The sequence below is a fragment of the Anguilla rostrata genome, chromosome 2 (assembly GCF_018555375.3).
Source record: "Anguilla rostrata isolate EN2019 chromosome 2, ASM1855537v3, whole genome shotgun sequence".
Lineage (NCBI taxonomy): Eukaryota > Metazoa > Chordata > Actinopteri > Anguilliformes > Anguillidae > Anguilla > Anguilla rostrata.
In genome coordinates this window covers 16298274-16313269 of record NC_057934.1, presented here as the reverse complement: position 1 = coordinate 16313269, position 14996 = coordinate 16298274, and the positions used below count along the sequence as shown (strand labels likewise).

Here is a 14996-nt window from a genome sequence, read left to right as displayed (position 1 = left end):
ATATGCTTTTATTTGCAGTATATTTCACTTAATCAAGATTGATGATGTGAATGTATCTTGTGAGGCTGCAAATGTCATTTAATTTAAAAAAAAGAAAGTGTAATATGAAATTCTTCTGATCTTCTGATCAAAACTTGACAAATAGCAAGTTAAATAAATCTGTCTGCCAAATAAATGTTATGTAATGACTGGATCATATCACAATGCTTTCATTGTAAGACACATTTTTAAAGATTTTAGTTCAAGATGATGAGAACTACAGGGAGATCTTGGAATCTGAGTTCTGCATCACCCCTACACCAGAACATGTTTCTCAGCAATAAGGTTTTGCCAGAGGTTTGTCCGCTGTTTTTGGAAGGAGACCGACATTTAGATAATTTTGTCAGCAATTTCCCGTTAAAACAATATTACAAGCACAATATGCCTTTTTTGTATCAAAGGTTGTGCTTTTCTAGGGTATTTTCTTCTTAACATACCTTTTTGAAAGCCAAATTTAGACTGGGAACACTTTTTTTATCATTAAAATGTGCCATTAGTGCCTAAGTGAGATATTTTTTTCCCTTGGTCATTTTTGTTTCAGGCTAAAGAGACCATAAAACGTGAGTACAAGTCAATTAATGAGCACTGACAACTAGACACGATACACTCGTAATTAAATCAGCTCAACAGGTTGGTTGTACATAATAGAATTGAAAGGCCAGCAGTTGTTGGTTATGTGTTTGCACTTATAACGACTCTTCCCACTAAGTGATTTATAGAATGAGTCCAGGTTTTTGGCACACAGATGTGTAACCTCAGACAAATGGCCACCACAACATGTTAAGTATCTGACACTGTGTGCTGGGGACTAGTTTCAAGCCATACAGCTGCTAAATTGATCAGCAGTTACTGAGTGACTAATGGCACTTCTCACACTGTGATTTCACTGAGCTCGACTGTGGATGGTGACTGATGGGGCGAAGTGGGGGGGGTCGACAAGCTCTTCTCTCCTGAGTGTGAGTGTCCTGGAAACTCTCAGTCGGTTAAGTGCCTTTCAACCTGTTTCCTGTCATTCCCGTTAAATTGCAGGTTTTCCCTTTGAAGAGGGCTTCTCTTGGTCTTTTTACTTTTCCTGTCGAAGAAGGGAAAGTGAGTGGACGGGAGGTGGGCGGGGGAGGGAAGGGCAGTAAGGGAAGAGGGGGGGGGGGGTGAGTTGCTACTGGCATCGCTGCTGTTGGTCCTGCACAGAAGTTGAAGTTAGCCAAAGTTTCCCGTGACCGCTACAGGCTGTTTCACCGGCGTTCTCCTCAGGAGAGTCCCCCCCTCGGGATTTATCAGTGGTCTTATACGGCGAAGGCAATTCGGACTATTTCTGGTGCTCTCGAGTGGGCTGGACGTGGAAATATTCTTTTCTATCATGAATCACGCCTGGGAGAAGAGTGTTTTCGAGGGTCACGTCGACGGCGTCCAGAACGAGCTAAGTAAAATGTCTGGCAAAGCACAGATGGATCTTTCAGGGGCAAAAGCTTTTTCGGAAAACATACAGAGGTAAGGATATGTCAGGCACGCTTCAAATGGTCAATGGGTTTCACGTACTTAATGCAAACAAAAGAGCGAACATGTTCCTAACATTATATTTAGGACTACCACAAAACTATTGTGGCATTCATAAATATGGACACTTTTTTGTTGAATATTATGCCATTGAAAGGGTCTTTCTCCCTCAATAACACTGCCCACATGCCTGTACCCAGCCCAGAAATACATTTAAATGTTAAGAATACCAATATATAGCAAAGAAAATCATCAATAAACACCTGTCAAATAGGGACAAGCCTCAATCTACAAGGCAAGAAACAAAGCTCTTTCACTATCAGGGCTGTCCAAAACATGATACAGGTACAATGTATAGAATATGTTATTCAGTTAACATTCACTGGTAATATACAATTGCAAAGGAAATTCATCAGCTATGTTTTGCCTTTAATTGTATGTATCTGTATTATATTCCCGATGGTAGTCAGACACTGCTCACGTACTTTGAGGGATTGAGTACATGATCTACTTTGCTGAGATTTACATGGATGTATGACCAGATAAAGGAGACCCAGTCTACTCAATTCTGATAGAAGTGTTGGTCATGTGCAGAAGGACATGCCCTGTGTAGTTCACAGTCACTGTTGTTATTTTTCATTATTATTTTCTCACCAAAACATCCTGTTTGATATCATTTTTCAAATAAAGTTATATGTATGAGCTTATGTCAGATTAATTCACAATGAAGTTGCATTTTGCTAAAGCAACAACACAAAGCAAGTGATCGTGATCCCATAATCCAAAGATTAAACAGTTTACCCAAATACAGTCAATATTCTGTTTAGCAGTTTTACAGCTTATGATGTGAAACATTTAATTTACATTGAACAAAGTGAGCCACTGTTCATTTACAAGTGGTGATGCGGTAAGGATAATTAAAATATTCCTTTATTCTGAAATAATGTGTGTACCTTTCTCTGCTAATAAATAGAATATTTTGAAAGTTTGCTTTTGAAAAAAAGAACAAACTATTTACTGCTTGGCTGAGCAGACCATTAAATGGATAGCATTTTCTCGTATACAGTAGTCATCACTTTAGACATCAATTAGACATGCATTTAGTAGAAACACTTCCATTAATTTGTGTGCATAAAACATGTAGTGTATAAACTGGAAATATTTAACAAGGATTCCATCCAATGGATTGAGCAATTTTTAAACTAAGATATTTACAGATTTTTCTATAACTACACAAGTTACTTTACTTTGCTAAAAACAAAATATTCAGTAATGATTGTCTGCAATATTTAATACAAATATCGCAGTATTTGTAAAGTCATTATTGAGTATCAACACTTTTTAAAGAGGTGAATCACAGGAGAAGAGATACATCTGAGTGAGATTGTAGAACTTCTGTATGAATTTCAAAGAATTTCTTCATAATTTGACACACACATTAATATATAGTTTTCTTATCTGATAAACAAGAGGATACATGGCATTTTACTCAATACTACCATTGCATATTTAAAAAAACATTTTGTATGTATCGTGTTTAAACATAAGTGTTAGGCTATGACGGAGGGGGTTAATACATTTGAATTAAGTGAAACCGTTGAAGTTTGTTAAGTTTGTATCTATTGCATAGTTTGTAAAATTGCAATATTGTCTAGTGTTTCTTTGTAACGGGAAGAATGTAAATATTGGGTTTTTTATATATTATTGGAGCCACCCGTTTTTATGAGTAGTTACATCATGGTGTGTTATTGTATTTTGTGTTGGAATTTCTTGGATGTTAGGAATTAATTAGTAAATGTGGAGCACTATTTACCTTGATTTGTGAGAAACACATTTTGCACTATTTTTTTTTTTTTTTGTCACTCTTGCAGTGCGTGGCATAAAAGGAAACATGCAATACAACACACTGAACTGTCCACAATAAAATATATTTACCATATTATTATGAAGCTCAACTAATGTATCCTTCATAAAGGAATAATATAATCTGTAATTTGTTGTTTGACTAAGTTAGCTTTTAATTAGAATAACAGAGAGATAAAATCCAGCAGCTAAAATATAAGAATATAAATTTTACTAAATTGAGAGTTTATCTAGATAATAATGGTGTGTTCCTAAATTCCGTCTAAAAGATTATATCCAGCTGTGCTAGCAATACTAGAAGGGGATTAAAGACAGTAGCCCATATGAATGTTGAATTCATATACATATTGATGAATGCTAACTTTGTATATTGTAGTGCACATTGCATGTAATTCCTTTGCGTATATTGCGTGCAACTGAAACAGAATGACCGTGGAGTTTACAGTAGGTAGGAGCTGTTAGCATTATGAAGTCAAGACATAACAAGAGTTTAGTTCAGTCTATGATATATCGATTTATGATTGAACATAATTTATAAAATCTTTAGGTTGTTTAATAATGAGATTTTTGGGTATGCAGGGAAGTTGTTTTTTTGTTTTATAATTTTTTTTAACAAAATCGTCAAAATCTTGCTCTGACCTAAACATTTACTGTGGGTGCTGGATATGCACTCTTTTAATTGACTTATTTTGGTCAGTTGTGCACAGTAATTACATTCATAATTGTTTGTCTGACTTTTGGCAAACAATTTAGATTTTGGCAAGCAGTGGGTAAGTGAAGGAATATCATAGCCCCACGTGTAGATCTAATGGGGAACGGCACCAGAGGATGAAAGCTAAGCAGTGCCCATTTATGGCAGTGTTCCTTGCTGCTGCTATTTTAAAACATTAACAATTTCAGCATTTATGCCACCTGCCATTCAAAATGATTTACAGGAAAAAGTATTCCTCATATTCCAAATATTTTGCCATTTCTCAGACAAACTGTTTCATGTTCCGCATGCCTGTAAAGGAAAACATGGGCTATTTAATGATAAATTTGGCAAGATACTCACAAACCCAATAGCAATATGTTGCATTATTTTATGTTTTTTTGTAGTAGTTCATAGCTTTTGTACAATTTCCCTGCCATTTTAAAATAACTACAAACACAAATGCAGTTCCCACTATAACTGAATGCACTCAGAGTGAGAGAACACAGTCAGAGAACTGTTCATGCTTTTTGTAGTTTGTAGCTTTTGTGGTTCATGACTTTTTGTAGTTTATGGCTCATGTGTTTTTGTATGAACTACCTTCAGAAAACAGTAAACAGGACAATCTCAATATCAAGATATACCATTCAAAACAGTTTTAGAGGCTATTTTGCTTTGTTAATTGCATTTGTTACACTAATCTGCATATAGAAGTATACAATCTTTTCACAAATGTATAACATTTGGAGGCACCATAAAATTTATATTGTATTTTTCTTTGAATCGCAAAAAACATGTCTAGTGATGTACAATTCCATTACATTTTTAAATACATAATTTACAATACATTTACATTGTCAGAATGCATGCAAAATAACAACTTCATGGTACTAACCAGTTTAAAATGAAAACTGGCTAGCACAGTAGCCACTTCATGGTGCCAGTTTAAAATGCGATTAAATAAATGTGATGAAATAACAGCAGTGCCAGTAACAACACCCTAATACCTTTTAATTTTAGGAGGCAGATTTGTTACTACAGAACTATAAATTACTATTTTATTAACAGTCAGTGAGTAGACTTTGACTACATGTTTTAGTAGTAAGTTTTAACCCACTTCAGCTTGTCTTGTGTCATAGCATTGTGGGTGTGTAGCCTATAGCTATATTGCTGCTAGGAGTTGTGAATTCCATTGATGCAACTCCGGCCTTTGTATCTCAATAGGGGATTCACAGTGAAAAGTGCATTATGCTTTGATAGACTGTGATAGACTATGTAAACAGATTTGTGAGTACTGGAATGTGGAAGGCATTATCAACATATTGGTGAGGCATGTGCTTTTTGTCATTGTTCCCCGACCCCCTGCCACCCAGCTGCTTGCTCTATATCACCCGAGCGGCTTGTCACTGCAGGGAGTAGTTGCCTCGAACCCCGGATTAGGGCGTTACGATTTTAGGCTTTCCCTGATGTTTTCTGACTGTTTACCACTGTCCAGGCTCACTCGATCTCTTCTGTTAGCCCGCAGAGCCAGTTGTCCCAATGGTATGAAAAGCAAGGAAAGCTAACAATGGTGCTAAAAAACCTGCATGTGACTCGTTCCTCTCTCTCTGGAAGGAGAATGCGCGTTCTTATGGATTGCATTTGTTCGCTCTTGTGCCTGTTCTGTTTGCCAGGAGATCACGGGAATGTGGGCCCAACGCGATGGAAGTGTCAACCGGTGTTCATGTGGCTCACATATAAAGTTTAATACTCTTTATTTAGGTTCATGTTGCAATGCTGCATGACCTCCCACACGACCTTGGTGTTTAGCCGATGCAATGCTTCCTTGTGTTTCAAAGGCTATAGAAACCATTTTGAAAATGTGCGGTGAGCATTTTTTTATAAGTCAGGACTTGATCTGGTTTGGTAGCAATGAAAGGTATTTAAAATTGGCTGATGTATGGATTATGTCTGTGTGCCTCCTTGAATCTACAGGTCACCCATGACTTTTAGTCTGAAATATATGTTTCTCCTTCTCTGTAACTGTGAACTGTGCTCATATTCTGGTAATATATTGACATGCCTAATAGTGGATATACAGTATATTAGAATATATAGTATTCTTAGAATCCCAGTTTCACAATGTGCACCAAAAATATTTTTTTTTAAATACAGCTGCAAAACAGAATTTCTTTCAGTTGATAAATATACAGTATTTTTGAGAAAGAAAAAAAAAACTATATTCCAGCTGTTTGTTTTTGTACACGGCTGCTATTGTGACAGCAGGAATCTAGAGTTACACACTAAGGTTCTGAGAAGAAATAAAAAGGACTATGCTCAGAATAATGCTTTGTCCACCGGGCTATATTGGAAACATGAGAGAGCATGAATCTTCAGCTTCTATGATTACAAAACGATGCAGCACGTCATCTCCATTCACAATGTAGTATACAATTTTTTTTAACTTATAAAAATATTTTCTGTACATAATGATAGAGAAGAATGATGATAAAGAAAATTATTTAGTTGTCTATTTATATCTAAATTTTAAAAGTACACTGTTGCTGTGCTTTCTCAAGAGTAATAGACAGTTTCGTAAAGTAACAATTTGAAATATTGCATGTAGCTGAGGGGCATTAAGCATCAGTTGTGCTGGCCCGCAACTTAAATTTTATAAAAATGGGGGCTAAAGTGGGATATTATCTGGTGCCTTGTGATTCCATAACTATCTTGATGTGGGGTTCATATTTTTAAAACCAGGTCAGATATCATTGAGGACAATAATATTGAGTGCAACTGCTTTTTTGTGAAGATTAAAATAGCTTAAATACACTGCATCATCCAAACCACAAGTAATCGAGGATAAAACAAAACATTGAAGACCAATAGAGCTCCTATGCTATACATTATAATCAAATAACAGTTATGAATGCTTATTAATGTTTAAATTTGTTTTTCATGCCTAAACATTTTCACGTTAAACATCTCCTTGATTATACGGCATCCTTCAGGGAAATTACTTTTTTATTAAATGCATTAATACTGAAATCATTGTATTGACACATGGAGTGTGAAGAAGGAAGTTACAATGTATTTGCGAATTAGTATTTTGAGCTTACAAACTACGTAGATGCTATCATAAATTATGTCTCCCTCGACAAAACTGTCCCTATTTGCTGGCTGTGGAGTATTGCAATACTAGAAGCTATGCTGATCAACATGATTGTAACATGGACATTACCTTGGAGAAAATACATTGTTGTCCAACTGCATTAAAAGACCATAAAATATAAATGTGGAGCTCTTTACTATTTACAGTTGTTTTCCAAGGTTTTTTAATGAGATGATAAACACAATAATATGCACTGAACCAGTTGTCTTTCATAAAACAGACATTTAAATAACATTATAACCACAAAGCTTAACTGCTAAATGTGCATTACTGCAGCCCTAATGGACATCATATTAGTAAACTGAATTAATTTTAATTATTATTTTGCTCTGCGGGGAATGTGTATTTGTTTCTGTGCTGCTAGTTGGCCCATCCTTGGAAGGCAAGTAGTTGTGTCATTTGGTGAGACAGGCTTGGTGTGTCCATTTCCTGCTTAAATGAGCACAGTTTCTATGGAGACCATTTTGAAATCACAACTGACCATTTCCTGGTGACATATACTAGCTAAAAGTGTGAGAAAAATTACTGAGGAGATGTTACAGGACAACTATGAGACCCTTATGCAAATGTTCATGACAGCACAGGCACATGGCAGGAAGCGGTCTTATCTACTTTTAAATAGCCTAAAGTTGTGCTGTGGTGTGATGACTGAAGTGACAAGCTTTGACAATGTTGTTTGAGTATAGAGTTGTTTCACTGAAAGCATGCAGAGTATTTTACAAGACAGCCAGCAGGTTTTCTGAGGGGGTAAAAAGAAAACATTTTTTGTTTGCCTCACCGAGTATGCACGACATTTACGGCACGGTTTCTCTTCTCCTAATCACTTTTCCCAAGCCCCATTTATATTGAGGTCCTTCTTAAAAGACAGCACCTCAGGATAATAAGCAGCTTTGTAAAACAAGTCAAACACAATCACCCCAAACTACTCATACAACAGACCTAATTGCTCATTAAAGTAGCTGACTTAGCCAATGATTTCAGTGTAGTAGTTCATTCACTCAAAACGGTCTAGTCAAACAACGCTACAGCATTAAGGTAACATTTCTCCATTAACCGTAAATAGAGTATGACACTATGACAAATGTGATTTAAGATGATGATACAGCACAATTTCATAATTGGGGGACATTGCATAGACTATATTGTTGGGAGTTTTTGTTAATAAAATGCATGACAGAGCACGGTTTTAGTTTCATCGTTACCTTCTCTGCTTTCATACATCTATGTTAGCATTCTTTCGATAGGAAAAACATTGCAACTAACAACGTAAAAAAGTGTACAGCAGAAAACAGTCCCATTAGAGTTATGTATAGTACACACACACACACACACACACACACACACACACACATGCACACATTGGCAGAAATCTTTTCATTTAATGTAAAGGAGCAATTTGATAAAGTCAAGCATTATGAATCAATGACTATCTTAACTATTCTTTTAAATATACTTATCATTGCTTGTAAATATTATTTTTATCACTTTCAGCGTTTGAGATGCCTGACCTAAGCAGTTCGCCATGTGCATGATATCCACACATAAAACTCAATAGGTATCTCAATTCAAACCCGTTGAAAAGCCATACAGAATATAAATAGGGTATTAAGCGTAAAAACAGTATGTACTGCTGCCTCATGATGAGGCTCATTAAAATGTCATATTAAAAGCAAATCACATTTACACGGATGCATTTCTAATCTGAACTTTAACTCTGATGCATGTCTGACAAGACTTTGGGTGGCCACTGCATATAACATCTAATCTAGCCATTTATTTGGCATTAAAAACATTGCATACGAAGGGAGTATCCTTGAGACAGACGATGACGTGATTTTGGTCCCGCTGCAAATTCTGACACAGAACACCGTGGAAACCTCCGGAACCATGTAACACTGGCCATGTCCGGATTGGGAACCGAGTCCTAAGCTTGCAGGAGTGTTTGACTTGATGTGCGAATCAAGCATACTGAACACACACAAATAAAAAAAACAAAAAAAAAAACAAATTTTTGTATCCTCGTCACGTAGTTTTCGATCTCTTTACCTTTCCCTAGTCTCAACTCCCTCGCTTCCTCAGGGAGAGCTCAATCCATTAACCCGTTTTGGAAGCATGTGCACACAGGAAAACAAAAGTTGTTATTCAGTTAACTAAATAATTAATAAGCCGTTTAAAGGTATTTAAACTAATCAGTTAGGAACCAGTTTAAGCAATTTGTTCTTTCAGACTCTTCAATGATAATGTTTTTATATAATTTAAATAAAGCATGTCAGTTTTAGGATCTAATTCTACTGTCCAGATCCTACGAACATAATGAACATGAATATAAAAATTTCTATTAACTATTAATTTATAAAACACAATTTTTTTTTTATACCAATGTTTTATACCACAACAGAAATGTAATTCAAGGTTTATTTATTTTTTAATAGGTACTTGCAGTTATTAATTATCAATTAAACATAAACATATGAAATAAATCAAAATTAAATATTTTATGCTTGATTTGCCAAAAATATAGTTTTTTGAAATACTTTTTATACTTTTTACACCAATTTGATACTTCCAAACTTTTAATTTGACATAGGAGCCACATACAATTACATCACACAATGCATACATTTTTAAATGAATGAAAAATATTCTTGTTATAAATGTATAGCAAATTATATTAATAAGGTAGTTGCAAGCTCTCCTGTATTACAGTATTTAGTCTCTTGTAAATCCTGGTCAGCAGTAATTTTATAGCTGAAATGTTTTCTTTCATTCCACTAAAGACCAAATAAGAAGCAGAAATTCAATATTACAACTATCAGGTTGGCTTCAAGTATTTCAACATGTTGCACATTCTTGTTTGTGCATTAATGTTTTTTGTGGATTAAATATGCTTTAAGTACATTACATTTTTCTTTACACAATGTATAATTATTTTCTTTTGCTTTAAGTATGCGGATTTGTATTTTTTCCTGTTATTCTAATCGTTGATATCAGTAACCTCCTGTGCAATAAACAAGATAAGAAAATGGTGCTAATTACATCCTCTTTATAATCTTCTTTCTTTTGCCTACATTATTTGTGTTGGACAAGAACACTCATATAAGAGAAAGCAAGAACACTCATATGCTTTCCTGTTGAGATTCATTACTTAGTCTTAAGACTTCATCCTTATTTTCTCTTAAATTAATGAAAAATATTAAGTAATTAGGTTACATACTGGAGTCAGCTCTATTTAAAAAGCACACTTGCTGCTATTTAAAAGGTCTGAAAAATGCAGAACACCTAAAATCATCTTTATATTAAGATTCTAATTCTAGAACTGTGATGGTAAGTAAACTCTGTCTGCTGGATACTCCCGCACACACAAGGGGCTGGCTATCTATAGACCATTACTGGCTTGTGACCTGTAATCTCAGGCTAATAAGACCCACAGATATGATGGCAGTCTTTTGGACTTACTTATAAGACAGCTGAAGATGGATTAATAATGATCATGATACACAGGTTTAAAGTGACCAAGGTCAATTATCTAGGTGTTTAAAAATCCCAGCTTGATGGATCGCATTGCATCAGTAGATGCTTTTTGAAGATGCATGCAATTTTCCCTTATTAGCATCCACATCCACCTGGTCCATCCATTAGTTGATGAATACTTCAGTGAAGGTTTAGATTTTTCTGTTTAAACATTGATACAACGTGAAGCAAGTTCATAGCTGTCTGACGCGATAAGACCATGATCCTTTCAAAGGGTCAAGTGGTGGTACTTGTCCAAGGACAGCCAGATATCTGGTTACCAGATATAAAATGCTACTTAAAGACATGTTACCTTGAACAGGAAGCTTCCTTTCAGTCACCAGTGGTCAGAAACTGGCTTTGGGTTATATTTTATCTATGCTGTTGTTCTGTTATCTGTGGTGCATTTCTCTGGGTGCAGTTCAATTCGTTTTTAATAACTCCAGAGACTAAATTATGAAACAACTTTACTGTTTATTGGTCTTGCCATGACCAAAACTTGAATGAGTTTATTTGTAGATGTTCTTATTGCTGGTATTCTTATGATGGTAATATGTTGTACATTATGTGAAAAATTGCCTAGAAATGTATATGTGTATGCTATTTCATTATATGTAAATAGGAACTTGGTTCCTGGGAGTCCTTCCTGTTTAAGACTGTCACCATATTGAGCTTTATAATCACAGCTTTGGGCCTCATGCTCGGCATGTCATCAGCCGATATGACAAAGTGCCCACAACAGAGTGACACAATTAGCCTTGTGCTGGCATGGGGTAGGGAGGGCTAAAGTCAGCCAGGGTTCCTTAGATTACTGCAGCATTAGCTCTCAAAAACATGCCTGGCACTCACAGACTATTGGTTGACAACTGTGAGTGACACACCTCTCTCCCAATCAGTGCAATCTTCCTCCTGCAGTGATGTCTGGACTGTGAGGTATAAAATATTCACTGGTTCTCTTATGAATGCGCTAGAGGAGGACATGCACTTTAGCAGTAGTGCTAAAGCCACTGTGTGTGTGAGTGGGAGCCATGAAGCAGTAACTTAAGATTTTTAAAAAAATTAAGGGCTGGGGGGTGGTTGAAATTTTCAATTAATTAAAAATATAACAAAAAACTCCATGCTGTTCAGTTTCAAATAGCAGTTATATGCAAAAAGGTAGGGACCAACTATTAAAGAAACAATTGTGCTGATTTGAATATTCACAGACATTACAAATTAAATACCTGTACTTAGGCATGAGATTCCATGTTAGAATTTCTGGCACAAAAATATACTGCTACCATGTATAATTATTGGATCGCATGTAAAAGATGCCTATCAAAGTTGAATGATTGTCTAATTGTTTCCCTGAAAAGAGTATGTAACAGTTTTATTATAAATTTATATTGCATTATTAGGGTATGCTCCTTTCCAAGTAATAATCACGTGCATCAGACACACACCAATATTTAATTTGTGGAGAGAAACAGAACATGTTTCCACATCAGCTTTAGCTACTTAACGGGTTAAGCACTGGTGCACTAACAGCATGTACTCTATAGGAGAAATATTATATATATATATATATACGGGGGCAGGAGGATCATGAGGGGAGTGTGCCGGGCATTCCTTCTCTCTGCCCCTTTGAAAATGAGTGAAACTAGAGAACCGTATTTGAAAAAAAAAAAACACTCTTTGTCAGCAGACTAATCTACCCATTGCACTGCATCATGGGTAGAGATCTGGCCAAGCCGCCTTGCAGTGTTCATTTAAAGTATGTTGCAGCTTCTAAAATAAACAACCCCCTTAAGGTCTGTCCAGGTCTGTTGTTGCCTGGTGTCAGGCTATCAGCAATTCACCCCTTTAAAACTGGTACTAAATTCTGACACGGACGCAGGTTGCCTTGGTCTCAAACATTCTACAGGACATGTTAAATGGGTAATATAATAAACACAATCACCCAGTAGCGAGTGAAAACAATATTTTCGGACATTTTCTTGGGGATGGGGGGGTGAATGTAATGGTATAGCCCATTTTGGTGATGGGGGTGGTGAGTGAAATGGTATAGCTGACTTTGGGGATGGGGGGGGGGCAAGTATAATGTCATAGCCCATTTTAGAGATGGCGGAATGGTATAGTTAAGGCTGATTTTATGACTTGGTGATTTTTTTTTTTTAAATGAATAAACTGATACTATGGGAAAAAAGATAATATTGAATCTGATATTGAAACTTTGCCTTACATCCCTTTTATTTGTACAAGGGAATGTTGCCAAACCTAGATAGAGTCGTAATCACAAAGGTTAGTCAAAAATATATAGTCTATTTAAAAGGGAAAGTGGATGTTGTTGAGGGCCATTTTTTTGTGTGAGGGAAAAAGTATTAATAATTTCTGTTCGGTGCTCTGTCTTTTGTCATTTGTTGATAGCTTTCCATTTTGGTCATCCAATCAGGAGTTAAAGCCTCTGCCTCTACACACAATGCAGCTATTAATACTTTTCCATTCCCTGTATAACTGCTGAGATCACACAGCAGCTGGAATTTGTCAAGGTTTGATTCCACAGCCCCTGACTGAAGCACCGCACCTACCATTTTTTGGCAGAGCAAAGTCATTGTGCTGTACACGCATACGTTCATACGCACAGAATCAGACAGAGCAGATGGTTGGAATGCTAGACGCTACTAAAATCTGCGACTATAAAGTGATTGTACTTTATTGTAATTCACACAACCGCCTTTATTTTGACAAAAAGATCGTAGAGTCAGTAAAGCACGGAACATGTTTTGTAAATCTTTATAATGTAGATATGCCTGCATTTTAAAAAGCTGAACTTTTCCATGCAATGTCATGAGTTTGTGCTATCATGCCATTCGGTTACTATATTTTGTATTTGAAGGATATCGCTATTCGTCATGAAAACTGAGGTTGGTAGTCCATGATAAAATTGTTGTTACGGTTTCCTGGATTTATTGTCTTGGGATTTCTTGTTCCCTTCAAGTGAAAACATTCTTCAAGTAAATGGACATGGTGGAACATTATAATAAATTGCTCCAAAATTCTGCAGCTCTGTCCCATAACATATTCCAATGTATTTAAGCTTAACCTTGACCGATGTGTGACTGTTTCTTCGCGAAAGCAGTTTGAGCCCCATTGAAAAGAGGTACCATTTTAGCCTGAAAACCATCTTTAGGGTCACGGGGACAATGTTTAGTCTGGTATTCACCAGGGCTCCACTGGCTAAAGGATTACGGAAACCTTATGCCACTGGGGCATGGATTCACCCGCAGGTGGGCGGGGGTAAATACAGTTTTATAAGTCACCATTTGTAATTTTAGATACCACATTAATGTTAAGGGACACCAACGTCTGATATTCGGTATGGGGGGTTTGGTATGTCACCTGACCTAGTCAGCCTATGGGACATGAGCAACATTTGGCTGACATCTTGTTGACTTGTTGACAGTCAAAAAAGGACATTTCTCAATGTCTGCCCAGGCTTTCACATGCTTTGTCTACCGCTGTGGGTTTGAAATAATGACAAAAGCTGGGCTCAGATTGTTAAAAAAAAAAAAAAAAATCTTCAGTTATGTCAGCACTCCTAAACTTATAAATATTAATTGAATTCATGAGAAAGATCCATTTTCCCCCCGAAGTTTAGGATAGAATTTAATGAGCCGTGAGTCACTTGGGTCTCACACCAGCTGTTCTGTTTGAATAATTAGGGGCAAATTTGAGTCTTTTTTAGTTCATTGTGAAAAAACTAATCTCAGAATGCACGATTCATTTTCCCTGATTGTGCTGTCTGCCTGATTACAGGTGATATGCGCATACTGTACAAAAAACTTTGGGTTAAACTTCACCTTGGGTTACAAAGAATGTGCATATAAGTTCAGCTTTAAAATACTGTTTAACCTCTTTCTTTATGGATGAATTGGACATTAATTGTACTGGATATCAAAAGTTTCATTAATGTCACACACTGTATTACTTACTGTATTTTCACACTGACTCATTGTGTTGACTCGTTGATTCATTTCCAAGAGATTATGATTGTCATTACATGTACAATTTAACAAACTGTCTGGGAATAGTAAGGAGTAAGAGTAAAAAGAGAATCATAAGGGAGCATAAAGAAAATGAAATATGAGCAATGCAGAAATGCACATGAAACACATAACTGTACTCACACTTATATGTAGAATATTAATACATACTTACGAAGCATTACATCAGCTATTGCTTGCTAAAAAGTCTCCCACATCTTCCAAC

At 36.1% G+C, this 14996-nt stretch overlaps 1 protein-coding gene across 2 annotated transcripts in view; it reads left to right on the top strand.

The window, feature by feature from the left end:
* Positions 1–1211: 1211 nt before the first annotated feature.
* The window catches only part of rbm20 (RNA binding motif protein 20), a 50432-nt gene continuing 36647 nt past the window's right edge, over positions 1212–14996 (top strand). The window contains exon 1 of one of the 2 annotated variants that reach the window (XM_064320794.1): positions 1212–1527. In XM_064320794.1, the coding sequence (XP_064176864.1) occupies positions 1397–1527 (131 nt within the window). In that variant the 5' untranslated portion in view covers positions 1212–1396. The remainder of the gene's footprint in view (positions 1528–14996) is intronic. The other variant, XM_064320795.1, reaches the window with a different exon arrangement.